The sequence below is a fragment of the Sinohyriopsis cumingii genome, chromosome 5 (assembly GCF_028554795.1).
Source record: "Sinohyriopsis cumingii isolate HCF-2022 chromosome 5, ASM2855479v2, whole genome shotgun sequence".
Lineage (NCBI taxonomy): Eukaryota > Metazoa > Mollusca > Bivalvia > Unionida > Unionidae > Sinohyriopsis > Sinohyriopsis cumingii.
The window spans coordinates 118,614,463-118,634,446 of NC_142965.1; the positions used below are offsets into that span (position 1 = coordinate 118,614,463).

The 19,984-nt window shown below is 38.5% G+C and overlaps 1 protein-coding gene across 3 annotated transcripts in view; it reads left to right on the plus strand.

The window, feature by feature from the left end:
* The window catches only part of LOC149800059 (uncharacterized), an 89,086-nt gene that overhangs the window by 42,475 nt on the left and 26,627 nt on the right, over window positions 1-19,984 (plus strand). For 2 of the 3 annotated variants that reach the window (XM_089957181.1, XM_089957183.1), the window contains 2 exons: window positions 10,387-10,529; window positions 14,250-14,361. In XM_089957181.1, coding sequence (XP_089813307.1) covers window positions 10,387-10,529; window positions 14,250-14,361 — 255 coding nt within the window. The remainder of the gene's footprint in view (window positions 1-10,386; window positions 10,530-14,249; window positions 14,362-19,984) is intronic. The other variant, XM_089957182.1, reaches the window with a different exon arrangement.

Sequence of the window (19,984 nt, forward strand, 5' to 3'; positions counted from 1 at the left end):
CTTAGCTAGTTTGGAGCACATCTTCGTAGGAGGATGAGTTAACAATGGATGTTTAGACTGGAAACTTCCCCGGTTCTTAAAGTCAAAGCGCGGACGTGAAGGAAAACATTACTACACGGTTTTCTAGCCGGAACGTTCAAATAGTGTTATGGGAGGGATAGAGAGAAGTCAAAGAGCATGAATCAAGATTCCTATAGCCAAATAAACCACAAAGGCATTTTTTTCTTCAAAACACAACATTTTTTATTCATACTAACAAACAACTCTAACATTTTTTTAACAATAATCCAACACTATAACATCAAACATTTTTTTCAAATACCAAACATTTTTTTTCAATTCACACTCTACTTTAAACAGGGCTGACAACGTTGTGAATGAAATTGTGATTTCCACTGTCGGAAGTCATTAGGCCATTGATGGACACTACGTTTTCTAGTTAGAGACAAAAGATAAGCATACTGGTCACAAAACCATCGATGTACTTTCACATCGTTTCTAGAAGAATGACGAGCATCAAAATGAGTCACTAAATGTTCTAAAGAATAGCCCAGGCTGCAATCATGCAGAAAAAACACACACAGTACTGTCCACACACCAAGGAATATGTGCCTTGTTATTTCACATTATTGAATCGTGTGGTCTATGCATTTCTTCTCATAAAGTCAATGATATCGTCTTCCAAAGGGGGCAGTCCATAGGAATCAAAGTATTCCACACATCCTTCTTGAGGAAAGTAGACGGCTACCCAGTGGGTTCCTGGGAGATGACTGTCGTCCGTGTTGATCACATAAGCTTGATGGTTTTGAGGTGTGCAATGAGGGAGTTCATCTTTAGCACAGACGACAGCATTCCAAGAAGCAGTGTACAAACTGTGGTTCAAAAGGTAATAAAGTTCTCAGGTATCCATTTTTTTTTTTTTTTTTCTTCTTCACAGGTAATGATAAGTGGTCAATTCGATCCTGACTTTTTGCTTGAAAATGTCTGACGAATAAACGGTTATTCGTTCTGTTTCCTCACTCTGATTCAGGAGAGCTTCGATACGATGGATCTCTTGTGTGGTTAATGGTGGACAAGAATGTTCACGCAAGTCTTTATACCACTGGTGCAACACGTCTTTGTTCGAGATGAGACTCCAAGCTTCGTCCAGATACTCGTCCAATTTTTCTTCTTGACTTAACATCAGGCATTTATCGTGTTGAATTTGACTGGGATGATCGTTTTGACATCCATAACAATTTTTCTTGATCAATTCCTTAATTTTTTTCTGTCAAGACTATAGCATAACAGGAAACTAAATGTGGTTCTTGTTCTGGCCATCTAGACTTCATCATGATGACTTCTTCGTCTTTGTCTTGGGATTCTCCTTCCTCAGGGATCTTCACATTCCATGTCCAAAGAATCCCTACTATACAAACATTGATAAAAATCCTCCATGACTTCTAATAGTCTAGAATGACTTCTCTCAAACTGTTGGTTTATATCGTATTGTCCAATTCAGCATACAGGATGACGTTCACCGTATTATCTGCGCGTAGATTTTCTGCAAACTGAAATTCCACACGCATCTGGCCGGATTTTATAGGGTGGAAATGTCCCTCCTCGCTGTCTTGACTTACAATTCGTTAGAGAACCGTTTTCGAAAATGGAGTTTCACTGTAACTTTCCCTTTGGAGAATGGAATATTTTGTCCCAGATCTCTTTTTATAGCAATGTTGACAGTGTCTAAATACGACTTACTGACGGGCAAATAGTGAGGATGTACAAATTCACGGTGTACGTGATAGGTGTTTGCACCTTCCTGGTCATTGTTTGTGGTACTATCCACTTTGAAAGGAATGACACGCAGTAACGGAACAGAGGTGTGTCCCACCACGTTGTACTCCACCACATCGGAATACACAAAGATCAAATTAAGTCCTTGGTTCAGTTCTACCGGGTTTCCAAAAGCTCTGTAAAAATCCATATTACTTTTGATCTTGGGGCTCATATTGTTTGCGACCATTTCTGCATGTCCGCCCAAAATTTCAAACAAACTACCATTGAACCTGAGGGACAATGTGTCCGTATCTTGAAATTTGATCACGAGACGATGAGCCACTTTGTTGTACTCAATCTTCACACTTTTTTTGGCTCTGTTCAGTGCTTTGCCAAAGGCTAAGTTGAACCTGTCCGCAATAGTGTCCACCAAATGTTCACCACTAAAATAATAACCTGAAGGAATTTTCAAGGTGTAGATAATGAAGGCTGGATTGCTGGCTGGTCTTGTGTCCCCTAAAAACCCTATTTTGTTGATTTCTTCCTCCAATTGGGCATTCAGGATTTCCACCTCGAAAGTGTCTTGCTTTTCGGTGATGTTTTTGATTTGTGTTGGGTGAATGATTTCCACTAAAGCCACTTCCCAATGGGCTTCGTGATCTAACTGGATGGTCTGAGGTAATTTGACCGTGTAACAGCATAACGTGTCCTTGGGAAACACCTCCATGGAACTGTCACTGGGTAAGGTTAAGTAAAATTGGTTCTTATTGCTCATAATTCCAGAGTTTTGTGGCTCTCCGGGGCGATACTGGAAGTTAGAGGAGTGTCTCCGCCCAAAATGGGGTTGTTGTTGGAGTGGTGACTGGCACTGACACTGGACACAAGGTTCCCGTGGTTCCCGTTCAAGGAGAATTTCAGGGAGGGATTAGGAAGCAGGTAACCGATGTAACTGCTCAATACAATGGTCCATAAGTGTTTGTCTCCTTGTTGCAAACTCAAATTGGCAATGGCTGCTCCGATGACACAATACACCACGAAGGTTTGGCAGAAAAAGACGATTTGCGTTTTAGGCACACGTTTTCCATACCACACCCACAAGGGTTGTGTTTGTAAATCTTGCAGAGAAGAATTGGGTGAAGGAGTGATCGCAGTAGCTGAATCTGTGTGAAAGGGCATGATGGTCACTTCTTTTTATAGTGCGAAGCGTCGATGCAAGAATGAAAACTGGGTGGATATCCTTTCCAACGTACTTTGACTTCTTTGACACGTCGTTTGCCCACTTTACGGTTTCTGCGTTTGACAATGCCTTTGATGTCGTACACGTCGTCTTTTTTGGTGACACGACTTGATTTGAAATAAGTACGGGCTAGCGTTTTGTTGAGTACTTAACACCCATGGCTGTCTTTTTGAGCACCTTTTTCCTCCTTTACCACGCTCGGACAGAAATATGAGTGTGTGGTGAGACTATTCCCACTCATGTTTAAAGCCTTTCAGTCAGGTTGTTAAGGACTAGTTAGTCCTACACCTGAGTGGCTAAATTTAAAAGTAGTCTGTGAGTACATAAAAGCCTGGGAGATGAGGCTCTCTTTCCTTCCCTAGGAGTAATTAAAAATCACGCGGTGCGTTATTAAACCAGTGATATATGCTCCATTAGGGCGAAAATCACTTTAATTCAAGTAAGCAAGCAAGCAAGTTCGGGTACCGTCTCTAGCACTCTTGATGACACCAACTGTCTGGGTTATTTTCTTTCTTGCAAGCCCCTATGTTCCACTTCTGTTTGTGATAATAACTTGTGATACTTCACATTTTCTAAAGTGGAAATCTTTACAAGCCGTACAAAATACAAAACTTATATGACTTTGGCTTTTGACACTTGCACAGACTCTTCACTTTATAAGTATCACGAGAAAATTGTATATCCCATTTTTACCATTTTCAAAAACACGCACACACTTGCAGCTTGACCAGAAATATGTACATCTTGTTTTGTGGATAAGTCACAGACAAGTCCAAGTCCATAGGTGGTTATGAACGTTAGGAATATCCCCTCATTTTTTCAGAAATATCAAAGCTTGTATGTGCATTTTCCCTTTTCCACTCTATATTAGTGCTTAGATTTGTTCCAAAAAAAGAAAAAAGAAACGAAACAATTTTGAAGAAAAAAAACAACTGAATTTTGAATTCAGGTTTCTCTCTGTTTATAATTTTTTTTCAAGTTGATGGTGCATGACAGAGTACATTCGCCTACCTTTCCAAAGTGAGAGACATTTCTTCACATGACACTGCCTTTGTTAAATTCGGTTTCATTGGTTAGTTATCGTTAATCTTTAATTTTTTGATACATTTCTTTTTGATAGAAGATTTAAGGCTTTCTAGTGTTGTAACGGCATTTATGTTGTTTAGTCTGTTGATGAAATTATCTATAGCAAAGTGCTTAAGATTTTTTCAGGTTTTTTATTATTTCAAGCCCTACAAAAGGAGACCAAGTTTGTTTTCAAAGAGGATTGAAACTCTAAATTACACGGACGTGAAGGAAAACATCGTTATGTTCATTCTAATCATGCTTGCCGTATCTCTTTGTGTTTTAGAGGTCATATTTCTTCTTAAGTAAATACACGCATCAATAGACAGACAGGTTGGGTCATCATCCTTGAGTTTCACTGTACTTTCGGTTCTTTACTTCATACAAACCCCAAATTTATTAGTTTGAAAAAAAAAGATAACAAGCCCCTCAGTACTGTAACACGTCTGTTCTGACTCTACCGATGTGAGTGTGAGTGTTTATGTTAAAATGTTTAAGTGAGATTTTAAAAAAATGGTCAGCTTGAAAACGCGAACCAATACTGTGACGCTCGACTAGTCTTTTGATGTGGTAAGAAGAAATGGTACAACACACACACACAAAGAGGGCTTGTAAGTTCACATTTCAGTCTGTCTGCACTGTAATGGTAACAACGCAAGAACATAGGGATTATTATGCCACACAGTCCTAGAACAAAACAATGCATCACCCGTTGTAAGCCATTTCATTGGCTATACTTATTTTCTTACCGCGTTCACTTCGAATTGACTTGAGCAGCTATTCACACAGTGACGAGAATGGCCATGCTTTACTGGGTCTATCCTATAGGCGATTTATATAAAAAAAATATTTTAAAAAATTAAACTAATGCACGAACAATGGTTCCATGGGCGACCATTGTCCGTCTTATTGCAAAATACATCAACATTTAATTTAACCGTGCAGATCGCTAGAACAAACCTCTGATCATATACATTTTGAAAAGTGTTGTGTGACACGGATCGATATTGTCGCTTGGTGTCTACTTTCTTCTTCGAAAAGAGATCGTTTCGTCTTGACTATAAAAATTTAATTTGACTAAGTTTTACGCACTACTTGAACTCATACATTTCACGTTGTAGGTGTAAGCCGTCGTTCTCAGTTTTCTGGAAGTTCGTTTTTGCGTTTCTCGGATGTGATACTATTTTTTATGGACCGAACGAAATTTCTTTTGGCGTGAATCAGGACTCGTGGTTTTGTGGCAGAAATGGAGAGCATTGATTAAAGCCCAGTTATGTCGTCTTCGAAATCGCTGACACGGATTTGAACTAACACTTCAGGTTTTGTGTGAGGCGATACGGTACATCATTGCCTTTTACTTCCTCAATGAAATCGTTTCATCTTATTGCAAAATTACATTTGACTAGGTTTCATACGCAGCAGGTCTCTGTATATAAGGAGAGTGTCTTAGCGTCAGAGTATTAATTTCGCTCTCAAACGATCAAAAATGGAAGAGTCAGCACAGATCGACCTGCTGGTCAAATATTTGCTAAAAGTCATACGAAAGCATAATTCACATGCGAAAGTGGCAACAAAACTTACTCTTTTGGTCGTTGATTTGATGAGAGTCATACGAAAGTGTGTAAGTGCTAATGAAGTTTGCTATATCTGCAAAGGTAAATGGGTATTTGTCTCCAGAATACCTGCTTCGTCTAAGAAAGAGAGACAAAAGTCAAGATACCTAATATCGTTGTCAGGAGAAAGGACACTGGAATTCAGAGTGCCCTACGAGAAAAGAGAATAAACAAAAACAAGACGAAACAGAGAAGAGGGATTCAGAAGAAGAAGAAATTGAAGATGATGAAGAACTTGTGCCAGTAAAGACATGGAAATGGAAAAATTGACAATGTGAGCCCATGCGTTGGCCCTGATGTGAAATTTCATACTACCTTCTAAAAGAGAATAGACCAGAAAGAACACGTAAGTGTCTCTTGGTCTTGACATTGTATAATAAGGATGGCGTGTTTTGTTTTCTACTCACACTTTATGAAATTGTGCCCTTTCACCTATCTCTATCCCTCTGGATCATGTTTTAGTTAGAATTGAAATGGAAGGATGTTTTCCTTCACGCACGCTCTTTAGGCATGCAAGTCGGTAAACAATAGTCAGTCTATTCCTCCATTATTTTGTGTCTTGATGTTTCCTAAATCACACACTGATGCCATAAAATAACGGGTTAAATGGGTTTTGTAGTGTTGGGAGTGGGGGTGGGTGGGGTGTAGGTGTTTGGCAGAGTTGGTCATTGCAGGTGAGGGCTTAGGTGCTTTCAAAAAACTTTTACTTCTTCACTCTGTGTTGATAGTATATTTGGAGTTTGTATGCGTTCGCGTACGTTTGTGTGGATAGTTTATTTGGGGTTTGTATCATCTCCCTTCTGTGTTGATAGTATATTTGGGGTTTGTATGCGTTCGCGTACGTTTGTGTGGATAGTTTATTTGGGGTTTGTATCATCTCCCTTCTGTGTTGATAGTATATTTGGGGTTTGTTTTTTCCTCTTCCCTCTGTATGTTTATGTGTGTATGTGTGTGTGTGTGCGTGTGTGTGTGTGTGTGTGTGTGTGTGTGTGCGTATGTCTGCACGCGTACGTTGTGTGGGTGTGTGTATTGGTCTCTGTTTGTCCGTATAAAACTCACTTTATCCCTATCAGATACACTCTACCTACCTACCTGCAGTAGCGTGCATTCAGGTCAGCCACTTGCAACACTGTTGATATTTATCCCTAGTGTTCAGTACAGTGACGTCACTGACGCTAGAAATTTCGAGACTATAAATATCGACTTGGGGATTTCCACATTTTGTAGCTATACATATATACTAGAATTCATAAACAGGAACGTCACTCAAGCTGAGGCTATAAAAAGATAGTGGGATTTTCCAAAGGAAAAACCCACAAGTTGGAGCTATAAATAGATAGTGGGATTTCATAGGAATTTCAGCTGATTATAGATACATAGGTATTTATACACGATCGTCACAGAAGTTGATATTGTAAGTAGTTACTAATTTTATCTATTTTATAGTGTGTGTGTTTATGTGTGTGTGTGAGTATGTCTGCGCGCGTACGTTGTGTGTTTCTGTGTGTGTGTGTGTGTGTGAGTATGTGTGTGTGTGTGTGTGTGTGTGTGTGTGAGTATGTCGGCGCGCGTACGTTGTGTGTGTGTTTGTGTGTTTGTGTGTGTGTGTGTGTGTGTGTGTCTGCGCGCGTACGTTGTGTGTGTCTATTGGTCTCTGTTTGTCCGTATAAACCTCTCTTTATCCCTATCAGATACACTCTACCTACCTACAGTAGCGCGTATTCAGGTCAGCCACTTGCAACACTGTTGATATTTATCCCTAGTGTTCAGTACAGTGACGTCACTGACGCTGGAAATTTCGAGACTATAAATATCGACTTGGGGATTTCCACATTTTGTAGCTATACATATATACTAGAATTCATAAACAGGAACGTCACTGAAGCTGAGGCTATAAAAAGATAGTGGGATTTTCCAAAGGAAAAACCCACAAGTTGGAGCTATAAATAGATAGTGGGATTTCATAGGAATTTCAGCTGATTATAGATACATAGGTATTTATCCACGATCGTCACAAAATGGAACGAAAAAATTGAAAAAGAAGAAGAAAATGAGAAGAGGAAGAAAGAAGAGGAGGAGAAGAAAAAAAGAAAGGGAAGAAGAGTGTAGGAGATAAAATAAGAACTTGGTGGAGAAAAAGAAGAAATTAGAAGAAGAAGAAAACCCAAAGGCCCTTTTCAGGGCCCCCATATTTCTCGAAAAGAGATAGCCTTTCCATTGCCTACCCTTTTTTTAAAAAATTTAAAAAAAAAAAAATCCCATGTTAAACTCCCCTTGTCCGTAGATTGTCCCACGATTTATTCCCATGTTAAATTCCCCTTGTCCGTAGAGTGTCCCACGATTTATTCCCATGTTAATTCCCCTTGTCCGTAGAGTGTCCCACGATTTTTCGCCATGTTAAATTTCCATTGTCCGTAGAGTGTCCCAAGGGGTTCTGTAATGCTAATTCCCATTGTCCGTAGAGTATCCCCCTTCACTACTATCATGCCGCAGACATGTAGCATGATGTCCCACCCAGTCACGTTATCCTGACAACAGGCCGACCTGTTCTAACGCTAACATCTTAATGATGAGCGGCCAAGCGAGGCATCTGTTAAGTACCATTTTTGTAAGTCTTTGGTATGACTGGGCCGGGGATAGAACCCACGACCTCCCGCCACTAGGCCAACATATCTCTTATAGTTCTTGATAATATTGTTTTGTGTGTGACATTTGAACGCTAGGTAAATTAGGATTTTTGTTGTTGTTTGTTTTATTTTGGGTTTTTTGTGTGTTGTTGTGCGATGCAAAGACATGTGATACATTAGTAATCAAGATACAAGGGGCTGGTGTTCTACATAAAGGGGAAATCCTAGACCAAAATATTTTGCCTTTTAATCCATTCCATGGATAAGAAGAAAGTGGTTAGAGATTTAAACTGAAGACTCCTTAATTATTAAAATATAGAAAACATTTACCAATTGTGGAAGAATACATATATTGATAGATGCATTCGTGTACAGAAAGATGTGTGAGCAGATTGTATGTCAACATGATCCAGACTTCACTTTGGGGAATAGTCATAATGTGTGGACTAAAAATGATATTATCATTATCATTCTTACCAAATACATTTAGAATTTTGTCATTATCTTCATCCTAAGATACTGCTTGTAGAGGCCTCCCTACCTTTCTTTAGGAACTACTGTCCAGTTGTTCATTTTCACTGCGTACACACCCCATATTGACTGGCACTGCCTCACATTCTGTGAACAAAAAGGTATAGGTTTTTTTAATGATAAGTTAGTCATTCACAGTCATTGCTAATGTCAGAGGATACTAACAAATCGAAAGAAATGGGTAATAAGTCTTACCATAATTTTAGCCATTTGTTCAAAATCACTGATCCATCTCCCACCCACCTGTACTAAATTATGCATTACCAATAGCCCTTAGCCGTCCGATCTTCTGAATGTCTCCTATTTTTAATCAACTTGAATAATAAAAATCTGAAAGTTTGTTTCTGCTCCTTTTGTACAAAATAAATAAATTCACTATGCAACATGAAAGATTTCCATTTGACCTCTGGTCTAGATTGGTAATGTGTTTGTGAATTGGAATTTGTATTCGATCCAGAATTAATATGACCATGGCTTGTGTACACTATGTCACATTTTGAAAACCTATGGCTTGGGCACACTATATCATATTTGAAGGACTATGGCCTGTGTACACTATGTCACATTTGAAAGCATATAGCTTGGACAGACTATGTCATATTTGAAGGACTATGGCATGCGTACACTATGTCACATTTGAAGGCATATAGCTTGGACAGACTATGTCATATTTGAAGGCCTGTCGCCTGTTGACACTGTGTCACATTTGAAAGCATATGGCCTGGACACACTGTGTCACATTTGATGGCCTATAGCCTGTGTACACTAAGTCACATTTGAAGGCCTATGGCTTGTGCACACTATGTCCCATTTGAAGGACTATAACTGAGGCATACTCTTTCACATTTTGAAAGCTAATGTCTTGTGTACGTTTTGTCACTGATAACCTACTATTCGTTATTTTGGTATGCATGTACTTTTTATCACGTTTACCTAAAATTTTCCACTTGATATAGAACGAACACGTCTACTTCTGTTCTGTGCACATCCTTGTCTACCGTAATGCACTATGTTGTTAACTACATTTTGGTGTAAAACAAGTCATATCAATAATTGCAAGTGAAAAGAAAAAAACTCAGAAAGATTAATTACTGCTAAGAGTGTTAACTTCATTTCGTGGTGAGAAGCCGTTGTGGAGTTTGTGGCAGTTTTTGATATGCTTTTCTATGAAATCAAACACTAGCCACTTTTCGCCAGAAACAAAAGCGAATTCAAATGTGAAATTTATATTTCTCTATATTAGGCAAAAGCTGACACGTATAACGTCAATTTTGATAGGCTTTGTTACTGATAATCAGAGCATCCATAGGTCTAAACTATATCATTGCATGGATGGAGAAAAGTTAATGTAATATTATTTTAGTTCAGTCGCTTCCTTCTTTGACAGATATCTTTGAGATATATATGCAAACTTTCTGTGTTAAGAAATTCCCTCTAGATTCAAATACATCTACGATTTTGCCTTTCATTGTTTTCACCATCATTGTCAAAGTCATTATCACAATTGTCTTCATTATTAATACTACTTTTAATACTATTATTATTATTATTACAGCCAAGAACACCTTGACGCTTTCATCTGTGTTGTCGATGGAATAAAACTGTGCGGCGACGCATTTGATGTTCATCGAGCGATCCGGTTGGCGTTGTTAAAATATAACGAATCTCTCATAAACGAAATGTGTGGATACGTACCTGGTAAATTTTTAACCAAAAGTTATTATATAAATGCCTGATAATTTCAAAATATTTGTAATAATTATTTCATGACAACAAATCTCAATATATATATATATATATATATATATATATATATATATATATATATATATATATATATATATATATATATATATATATATATAATTTATTTATTTATTTGCTCAGCCCCAGTTCGTATGTCGTTTATAAACTAAGGTATTATTACAAGCCATGGTTTGATGTCTAAAACTTTCCACAGGCTACATTTAATCTCTTACGCAAGGTTACCGTGACCAGAGAGAAGATCCGGCATATTGAATCGGCACAGTTCTTGGATCGCGCAACTTCACACCCATGTGTTACAGCTTAGTCCTAAGATCAGAGGGACACTTGAGGGAATGGGTCGTGTTCTAAATCCGTCCCCACATGAACAGACACCGAGAAGGACATTGTCCGCTAAGTTGGATTGAAATGGATCAAAGCGAAATCCAATCGAAATTGAGATAGAGGGTGTGATAACGATTTCGATCCGAATTATAACTCCTAACTAGGAAGCGAAAATTTAGCCTCGCCTAGGAAGATTGCTGAGCAATATTGGATTACTCCGAGAAAGCCACTGGTAATTTGGCGGTAAAACTTAGAGAGGAGATTCCATTGAAAGACAATGTTTCGTAAAGGTCAGTAAGTTATTTGCTCGATTTTTGCAGAATATTACGCTATTGTAATTGTAATTATCTGTAGTATGTGTACTTAATTAATGGGATCGTTTAGAACGTAGAATTAAATCTGTGGAGTTCATTTATAGGCATAGTTGGGTATTATGTAGAGAAAGATGTAGATTGTTAGCTTGTTGCCAGATTTAATTTTGTAATTCGCTATTAGATAACTTCGTACGAAACTGGTGCATGTATTCATGTGATATGTTAGAATTTACACATGCATACAAATTGTGAACATGAAAAATGGTTGTAGTGTGTAAGATTAGTTAATGTGGATGTATGGATATATCAGAGCATGGATATTTGAATATATGTGTACTTTGTATGAGTTGTAATGTAAAGAAATGCATATGATTGTTGTAATATGGTTTAGTATAATGGGATTAGGCATATGTTCTGAGGTGACGCAATTTATTGATGCAGGTATGAGAAGTAATTGGTACCGTATTTTTTTACGACGTTGTTTTACCATACAAGAACGTCTGAGTATTTCGAAGTGAATGAATGCGTTGCCGATGAAATTTAACAGCCGTTATCTCATGATAGACTGGTTGTAGTATGAGATGATAGGGTTTAGGAAAATATTTTAACGTCCTTGTGTTTTCACAGGAAGCCTTTGGGGGGACAGAACTTCCGGTTCAGTTCAGTCCCGAGTCTCTAAGAGGGTAGACGGAAGTGATATACAAGCAGAGCAGTCGGAATAGACAAGTCCGGTCGGTGGAGAGAGTCGAGGAAGAGGAGGAAAGGAGTCGAGGAGGATAAAGTGGAGAAGGAGGAGGAGGAGAAGGAGTTGGAGGAATAGGAGAGAATACACAAATGAGTAGAATACAAAGACAGGTGGAAAGTTATTTCACACTACTAATCAAATGATGCGATAGGCTGTCACAGGGTCGAGCGGAAGGAGAGTACTTGGGAAATATGAAGGACTTGACTATTGAAATATTATTAAATTGTTATTCGTTGAATTTCACTTTTTTGTATATTCAGTCATTTAATAGTCGGCATCGCTGACTGGGGACTCGGAGCTTTACATCTGTGTTTCACTAATTTAACCTCCAACCTAAATCGAGCCTGGGACTTCTATAATAATTTAAATAGAATCTACCACAGTGGCGGCATAACAATCCGTCACGCTACACACACACACACACACACACACACACACACACACATATATATATATATATATATATATATATATATATATATATATATATATATATATATATACGTTTTATCATTGATATACCACGAGATGTGTTGATTTTTATTTAAAAGGCAACGAGGCCTGTCGAGTTTCCTTTTAATGAAAATTTATATAACTAGTGGTATATCAGAGATACAGCATACATAATATACATACAACGAGTGGTATATCAAAGATAGAGCTTACATACTATACATATATTTTATTTATATCAGTTACGCATACTTGCATTTCAAACGCAGTTAAGGCTGACTGCCAGCAACTGTGTATTGGCAGAATGGATGGATTACATGAACTCTGCACAACCCTTACAGTGTGTCCGCCACAAAACGTATTTCTGTACCTAAGTAAAAATGAGGAACCAACAAAAGGCAATACAATCATTTCAATGTATTACATTTGATCCAAGTCATTATTATGATCAGATTGACATTAATACCAAACATACTGTTATTTATATCCCCCATTTCTGTATTTACCTTTTCTGTTGATTTGCGTGACTATATTTTATCGTCATTCACAGGTCTATAGACATTATCGCACGACAGGCGAAAATCCGCCACGCTCGTTTTTTTCGAGAATTTTTACTGGCATCCTTTTACTCTGTGTGTGTGTGTGTGTGTGTGTGAGAGAGAGAGAGAGAGAGAGAGAGAGAGAGAAAGATGGGAGACTGAACCATGAAGGCATTTATTCATAGTCCATCACTATGTTTATCGTTCAGTTAGTCTGCTGCCTTCCGATCTCAGAGAGAGAGAAAAGTTGGGGTGGGGTACAGCGGCCTTCTGACATTGTAATATTAAATAATTTGTTTTCAGAGAAGTACTGATTGGTTTTATAAAATAAGAAGACAGAAATAAAAATAAACAAAACATTAGAGAGATTACAGCACGATCTTCCTCATAACCAAAAAATGTACCTTATAATCTTGACAGGTTTTAGCAACTTTGTATCATTCGTATTGCAAACACTGTATTAAAATTCCTTATTATGGTGTACACCAAACCGTTACGATCCCAGGTTCTTGTAAGTTACTTGATGCAAGTTTGGTTTCTTTTTCTCTTTCACTCCACAGACTTTCCCGTATTCTCTCTCACTTTTGCTGGTATTTCAGATTGCTTTTTACGACACTTCAAATACCACATTATTGTGGTTTTTTATTTTGTTTCATAGTAATATAATGAAAACAAGCGAAGCACCAGAAATAGAATGTAAAGGTTAACGTAAATGATAGTTGGAGATGTCTAATTATGTCTCCCGAAACGAATCAAGAAAGTGTTACACTAAATCTTGGAATATTTCTCATATCTGTATTGGAATGAATAATCGAGCTAGAATCATCAAAATGGTTTATAAAAACAAAATCGAACATTATATCGCTTTAGATCCATATGTGAAAATTAAGAAAATATTCCAAATTTGGTTTCATTGGTTGCATACATTCGGTAAGCAGTTTGTATTTACATAATATATTTATGAATTAGGTTACTACAGAACAATGTGAATCTTACCGTCTCCATAAGATCTCGTACAGGGTTGTTAACAAGCTACAGGACTTATAGAAATGGACTATTTGATAAAGATTACGATAGTTTTACTGTCATTGGTTGTATAAATTCGGTATAGTTTTACTGTCTTAATTTTTAGTTATATTACCTCCTCTGACATGTTTTCGATGAAACTCGGCATATGGTATGAACTCCACCTCTTTATTGTTAAACATTCTTGAATCCTCGTTGGACATTTAGAATACATCTGGATTTTAACTTTTGACATGTTATTTCATGTTCTTAGTCTTGGAGCAGAACCTATCCTGCCTCAATGAGCTGGAAAATTCCACCACATTCTCTCTATGTCTCACACCAGCCTACTACGGTTCTCAGGGCGGAATGGAGTCATCCTGCAGGTATGTACAACAGTTTCACATACATTATATCGTATCATCGTAGTAAAGACTGAATGACAGACAGACAGACAGACAGACAGGTAGATAGATAGTAGATAGATAGATAGATTGATAGTTTCCATGATCTGGGGATCAATTCCTATCTAATTTTGCAGTTACTATGGGAAGCAGTTATTAACTAGACATAGCATCTAAAACTACTATATCATACATCTCCCCTCTTTTGAAATCAAACCAGAATCACATTTTGCTTATGCCTAGATAGAGAAGAAGAAGAAGAAAAAACGAATCAATTCTACCAACATAAAAAATATAAAAGGATTAAGTAAAAATTTACTGTCCTTGAGTCTTCATTAGCCAATGAAGAATCTGACGGAACTGAACTCTCTACAAAACAACTTTAAAGTCCCATTCTAATGATCTAATTCCAAAATAGTTCTAAACTATCTAAGCATTAGCATATTTACGAAAGTCGATATTTAAGACAAAATCACTGAATCTAGTGGTTTTCGGATCATTCTCTGTCACGTTTGCTCAGCCCCAGTTCGTTAGTAAGGTATTATTACAAGCCATGTTTTTGAAGTCCAAACATATCCGCATGCTACAGTTAATCTCTTACGCAAGGTTACTGTGACCCGAGAGACGACCCGGTATCTTGAATCGGCACAGGCGTAAGATCGAGCGAATTCCCGCCTTTGTGTTACAGTGGTTAGAGGAACAGCGAGGGAGAAACGGGGTGTTCTAATTCCGTCCCAACGTGGACAGCGAGCGAGAAGAACATTGTCCATAAAGTTTGATTAGATCGAGTCAAAGCGACATCCAATCGGAATTGAAACTGAGGGTGTTATAACAATTTCGATCCGAATTAGAACTTCTAATAGCAAGCGAAAATTTAGTCCCGCCTAAGAAGATTGCTGAGCAGTATAGGGTTACTGCGAGAGAGCCACTATTAATTTGGCGATAAAACTTAGAGAGGAAATTCCAAGGAAAGACAAAGCTTCGTAAAGGTCAGTAAGTTATTTACTCTATTTTTGCAGAATGTTAGGAATTGTAATTTTAATTATATGTAGTATGTATACTTAATTACTAGGATCGTTTAGTAGATAGAATTAGCTTTGTAGCGCTTAATTTACATGCGTATTTGAGAAATGAGTTTGAGATTTATGTAGAGAACTATGTAGATTGTTAGCTTTAGGTCAGAATTAATTGTGTAATTCACTATTAAGTTACTTTGTAGTAAACTAGTGCATGTATACATGTGATACGTTAGATTTTACACATGCTTGAATTATGAATTTGGAAAATGGTTGAAGTGTGTAAGATTACATAATATGGATGTATGAATATGTCAGAGCATGGATATTTGAATATTTGCGTACTTTGTTTGAGTTGTAATGTAAAGAAATGCGTCTGATAGTTGTGATATTGTTCAGTATAATGGGATTAGGAATATGTACTAATGTGATGCAATTTATTGATGTATGTATGAGAAGTAATTGATACCGTGCATTTATTACAACATTATTTTACCACACAAGAACGTATGAGTATTTCGATATGTATGAATGCGTGACCGAAGAAATTTAATAGCCGTTATTTCATGATAGGCTGGGTGTAGTGTGAGATGAGAAGGTTAAGAAGATATTGTACCGTCCTTGTGTTTTCACAGGAAGCTTTTCGGGGGACAGAACTTCCGGTTCAGTTAAGTCCCGAGTCTCTTAGAGGGGAGACGGAACTGAGACTAGCAGAGGAGTCGAAATTGACAAGTCTAGTCGGTGGAGAGAGTCGAGGAGGAGGGGGAAAGGATTCGATGAGGAGAAAGTTGAGAAGGAGGAGGATTATAGAGAAGCTGAGGAAAAGAAGGAATTGGGAAAGAAGTCGGGATGAATATGAGAAGGAATTGGAGGAATAGGAGAGAAGAACAATCATCAGAGTAGAATAATAGGGCAGGTGGGAAGCTATCTCGCACTCCCAATCAAATGATGCAATAGGCTATCACAGGGTCGAGCGGAAGGAGAGTAATTGTGAAATTTTAATCATTTAACTATTGAATTGTCATTAAATTGTTATTCGTTGAATTTCACTTTTTGTATATTCAATTGTTTAACCGTCGGCATTGCTGACTGGTGGCTCAGAGTTTTACGTCTATTTTACACTAATTTAACTTCCAGCCAAAACTAAGCCTGGGTGGGACTTCAATAATATTTTTTTTTTAAAATAGGAATCACCCCACCCCACACCTACTACAATGACGGCATAACAAACCGTCACGCCACACTCTCCAACTCAAAGTCCGCACTGGAGTGTTGGATCCAATGGGTAAAGCTGATTTGCTGGGGTCGGGCTGCATAAGACCAATGCTTGATGATTGTATCCTCATGTAGCAGTTGTGAGACATTGTGCAGGACTCTGAATAGGTCCTGACGGGACAGTGTGGAGATTTTGTGTCTGTAGATGATTTTGTATTAAGTGAAAGTGAAAGTGGATTCTTAGGGCTTTTCATCTGCTATACATGGATGCGATTACGCCTGTAGATTCCTTGGGAAGCTTTTGCCAAGTAACTTCTACGGTCTTCGTCGGCTTGAATAAATCTGCCGGGTGTTGACCACTTCTTATCATCGCCATGCTGTTTGATTCTGATACCGTATCGCTCAGTAATATCTTGTAAATTATGTGCAGAATGGCAACTGATGTAATAGAATTCATATTTCCGTTTTTTCTTAATGACTCTTTGCCTCACAAGTTTGAGGTTTGGCCACTTGGGATTTAGTTTCCTTGAATAGTGGGCAAGGTGGTCCTCGTCGGTCGTCCCATCGTCGATTGAACTGGACTGGCCCCTGTCGCGGCTGTTGCTGTGGCCCTATAAGCCACCAGATATCTTTCTTGTTTGATTTCACAAATATCGATAGCAATTTTCTGACAGGGTCTGTCTGGTAGAGAGATTGTCTTCAGTGGTTCTTGCCTCTGCGCTGGATTACTAATTTGACAGAACTCACATGTCTCTATTTTGTCTTGATTTGGCTTGTAATTCTCGGCCACCGGTTCTTTCACAGAACTGGGCTAATCCCGGATTACTCTCGTGGATGTTATCGAGAATTTCTTACCATAAGACTGTAGGTGTGATAACTCTGTTGCTGAAGAGAAACATGTTCTTCTGAACGAGGAGTTCACTGCATACAGTAAAGTATGGACGTACATCTAGGGGACAACCATTTATCTTATCTGGCAATCCATTTCTGACGAACATATTGCAGTTTGCAGACTGTAGTTACTCTTGTAACCTTCTTTTATTTGTTCTAACTTCCTATGGGAAATTATTCTGCATGCCTCCATCGACTCTATAAAGACTTCAACTTCCTATTCGCACGTGTATTCATGACCTTGTAGAGGGCCCTATGAAAGAGTGTCTGGACCCACCAAGAGCTTCCCAGCTACGTACTCTGCCTTTGCATTGAAGCGTCTCAAGCGCATTAGCAGTAATTGACACATCAAAGGAGCTTTTTTAAATCATATGTTTTGATCAATGGCACTAAAGTTTTGTGGTCGGTATGCAATTTGAGCAAGTTCAGTCCAGTAAGATATTGTGAAAACTTTTCACAGGCACACATACACGTAAAACACTCTTTCTGTCTGTGCATATCTAACCACATCAGATGTTAGTGTTCTCGAACAAATGACAGTCGGTTTGCGCTTCTCTCCGTATTGCTGTAATAATGCACTACAAATACCATAAAGGCTGGGACCAGTTCTAACTGTTAACTTTCCATGGTCATAGAATGCTAGAACTGGCATAGATGTCAGCATTTCCTCGATTTTAGTGAAGGCAGACTCTTGGTCTGGGCCCCAGCACCATGCAATATCTGATTTCAACAGGTCCAAAATTGGTCGCATTAGTGTACACAAATCTTGGAGAAATCTACCAAGGTAGTTAATAATAAGCATGCCCATGGTGCGATGCAGCTTGCTGATATTTCATGGAGCAAGAGGCTCTTTCATTGCGAACCTTTGCTGGACTGGGGTGTATGCCATATAAGCTGATCATGTGACCAAAGAATTCCAGTTTGCTCTTCCTAAATTCACATGTTTCTTTGTTGAGTTTGAGACCACTCCTGTTGAGTACCAAATTAAGGCGTTGGTCATCCTCCTCCATCTTATTGCCATATATGTGTATATCATCCATAATGGCTTCTACCCCTTTATAGTCAGTCAGCGGCTCTGTCATTTTTCTTTGGAAAATCTCTGGTGCTGATGTGATACCAAATATGACTCGTTTGAAGCAGAAGCGACCTTGCAACGTTATAAAGGTAACCTGCTTTGCACTTTCTGAATGTATGGGTATTTGAAAAAATCCGCTTTCTGCATCAAGTTTGGGGAAGACGGGCAGCCTGCCAGCTTTGATGGTATATCATCTAGAGTGGAACCAAAATCTTTCCATATTTGACAGCCTTGTTAATCTTCTTTAAGTAAACACAAATTCTGACTTTGCCTTTCTCTTTGGGACTGGTACCATTGGTGCACACCATTCCTCAATAATGCCTTCCTGCTGTGTATGGAGTGATTCTTCTTTCACCTTGGACAGCAAAGGGATTGGTACGCGCCTGGGCGCAGCTATACTATATGGACTCACGTTATCCTTGAGTACGATTATTACTGGCTCACACTTCAACAGGCCAAAGTGCCCAAAAGGCTGTTTTGTTGATCTCTTCAACTCTATTCACATGACCCATTGCATGAGCAAATGTACGTCCAAGGAGATTGTTGGCACGTGGTCCCTTGATGACAAATGCCATAAGCTGGTATGATACTTCCTGAAATGTACATGTAGTATGTGCCGTAAACTCTCCTCTTAAATCCAGAATCCCTCCACGGCTACGCAAAGTGGATTCCGACTTTCTCAGCTTTGGTTTTGTTGGAATAGAGCTTTAGGTTGCTTCTGACATTACTGTTTCGTCTGCTTCAGTGTCTATCTTGAAGTGAACTGCTGCTTCTCAAATGTTCAACAGCATACGCCTAACTGTCATCGCTGCACATAGTTACTGAGCTAAGGAAGAATGCTCTTTGGTGTTCTACATAATCTCTAGCAGCTGATTCACTGATTGTAACCTCGTTTACCTTTTCTGCGGGACAGATAATTGCAGAGTGGTACAGTCTGTTACAATTTCCTTTAGCGGGTCATGTTTGACCTCTTCCCTGCCTCCTATTGCATTTGCGGCGTTTTTGTTGTAATGTTACTTGATCTTTAGTGAATTATGTTGCTCTTGGGGACGAAGTACTCATCAACTTTTGGTAAAACTGGGGCGAACTTGTTTGTGACTTCATCATCAACAAACTCAAAAGATTTAAATATTTGCTCTGCTTCTTTCCCCATTGCATATATAAGTGACCTTACACAAACTGCCTCATCTTCCTTATCTAGTTTGGTGGCGATCCTAACGCGTGCAAAACGATGATTCCAATCCAGCAACTCCACTGGCACCCCAAAGGTATGGCTCTCGGGTGCCTGGAATTTTGCCATTTTCAATGACAACAAAACGTTTTTATTATCTTTTAGAGTCACTTCTGACACCATGTTATGAAAATGAGAGAGTCTCAAGCTGTTAAACTAACAGTATTTGTTCACACA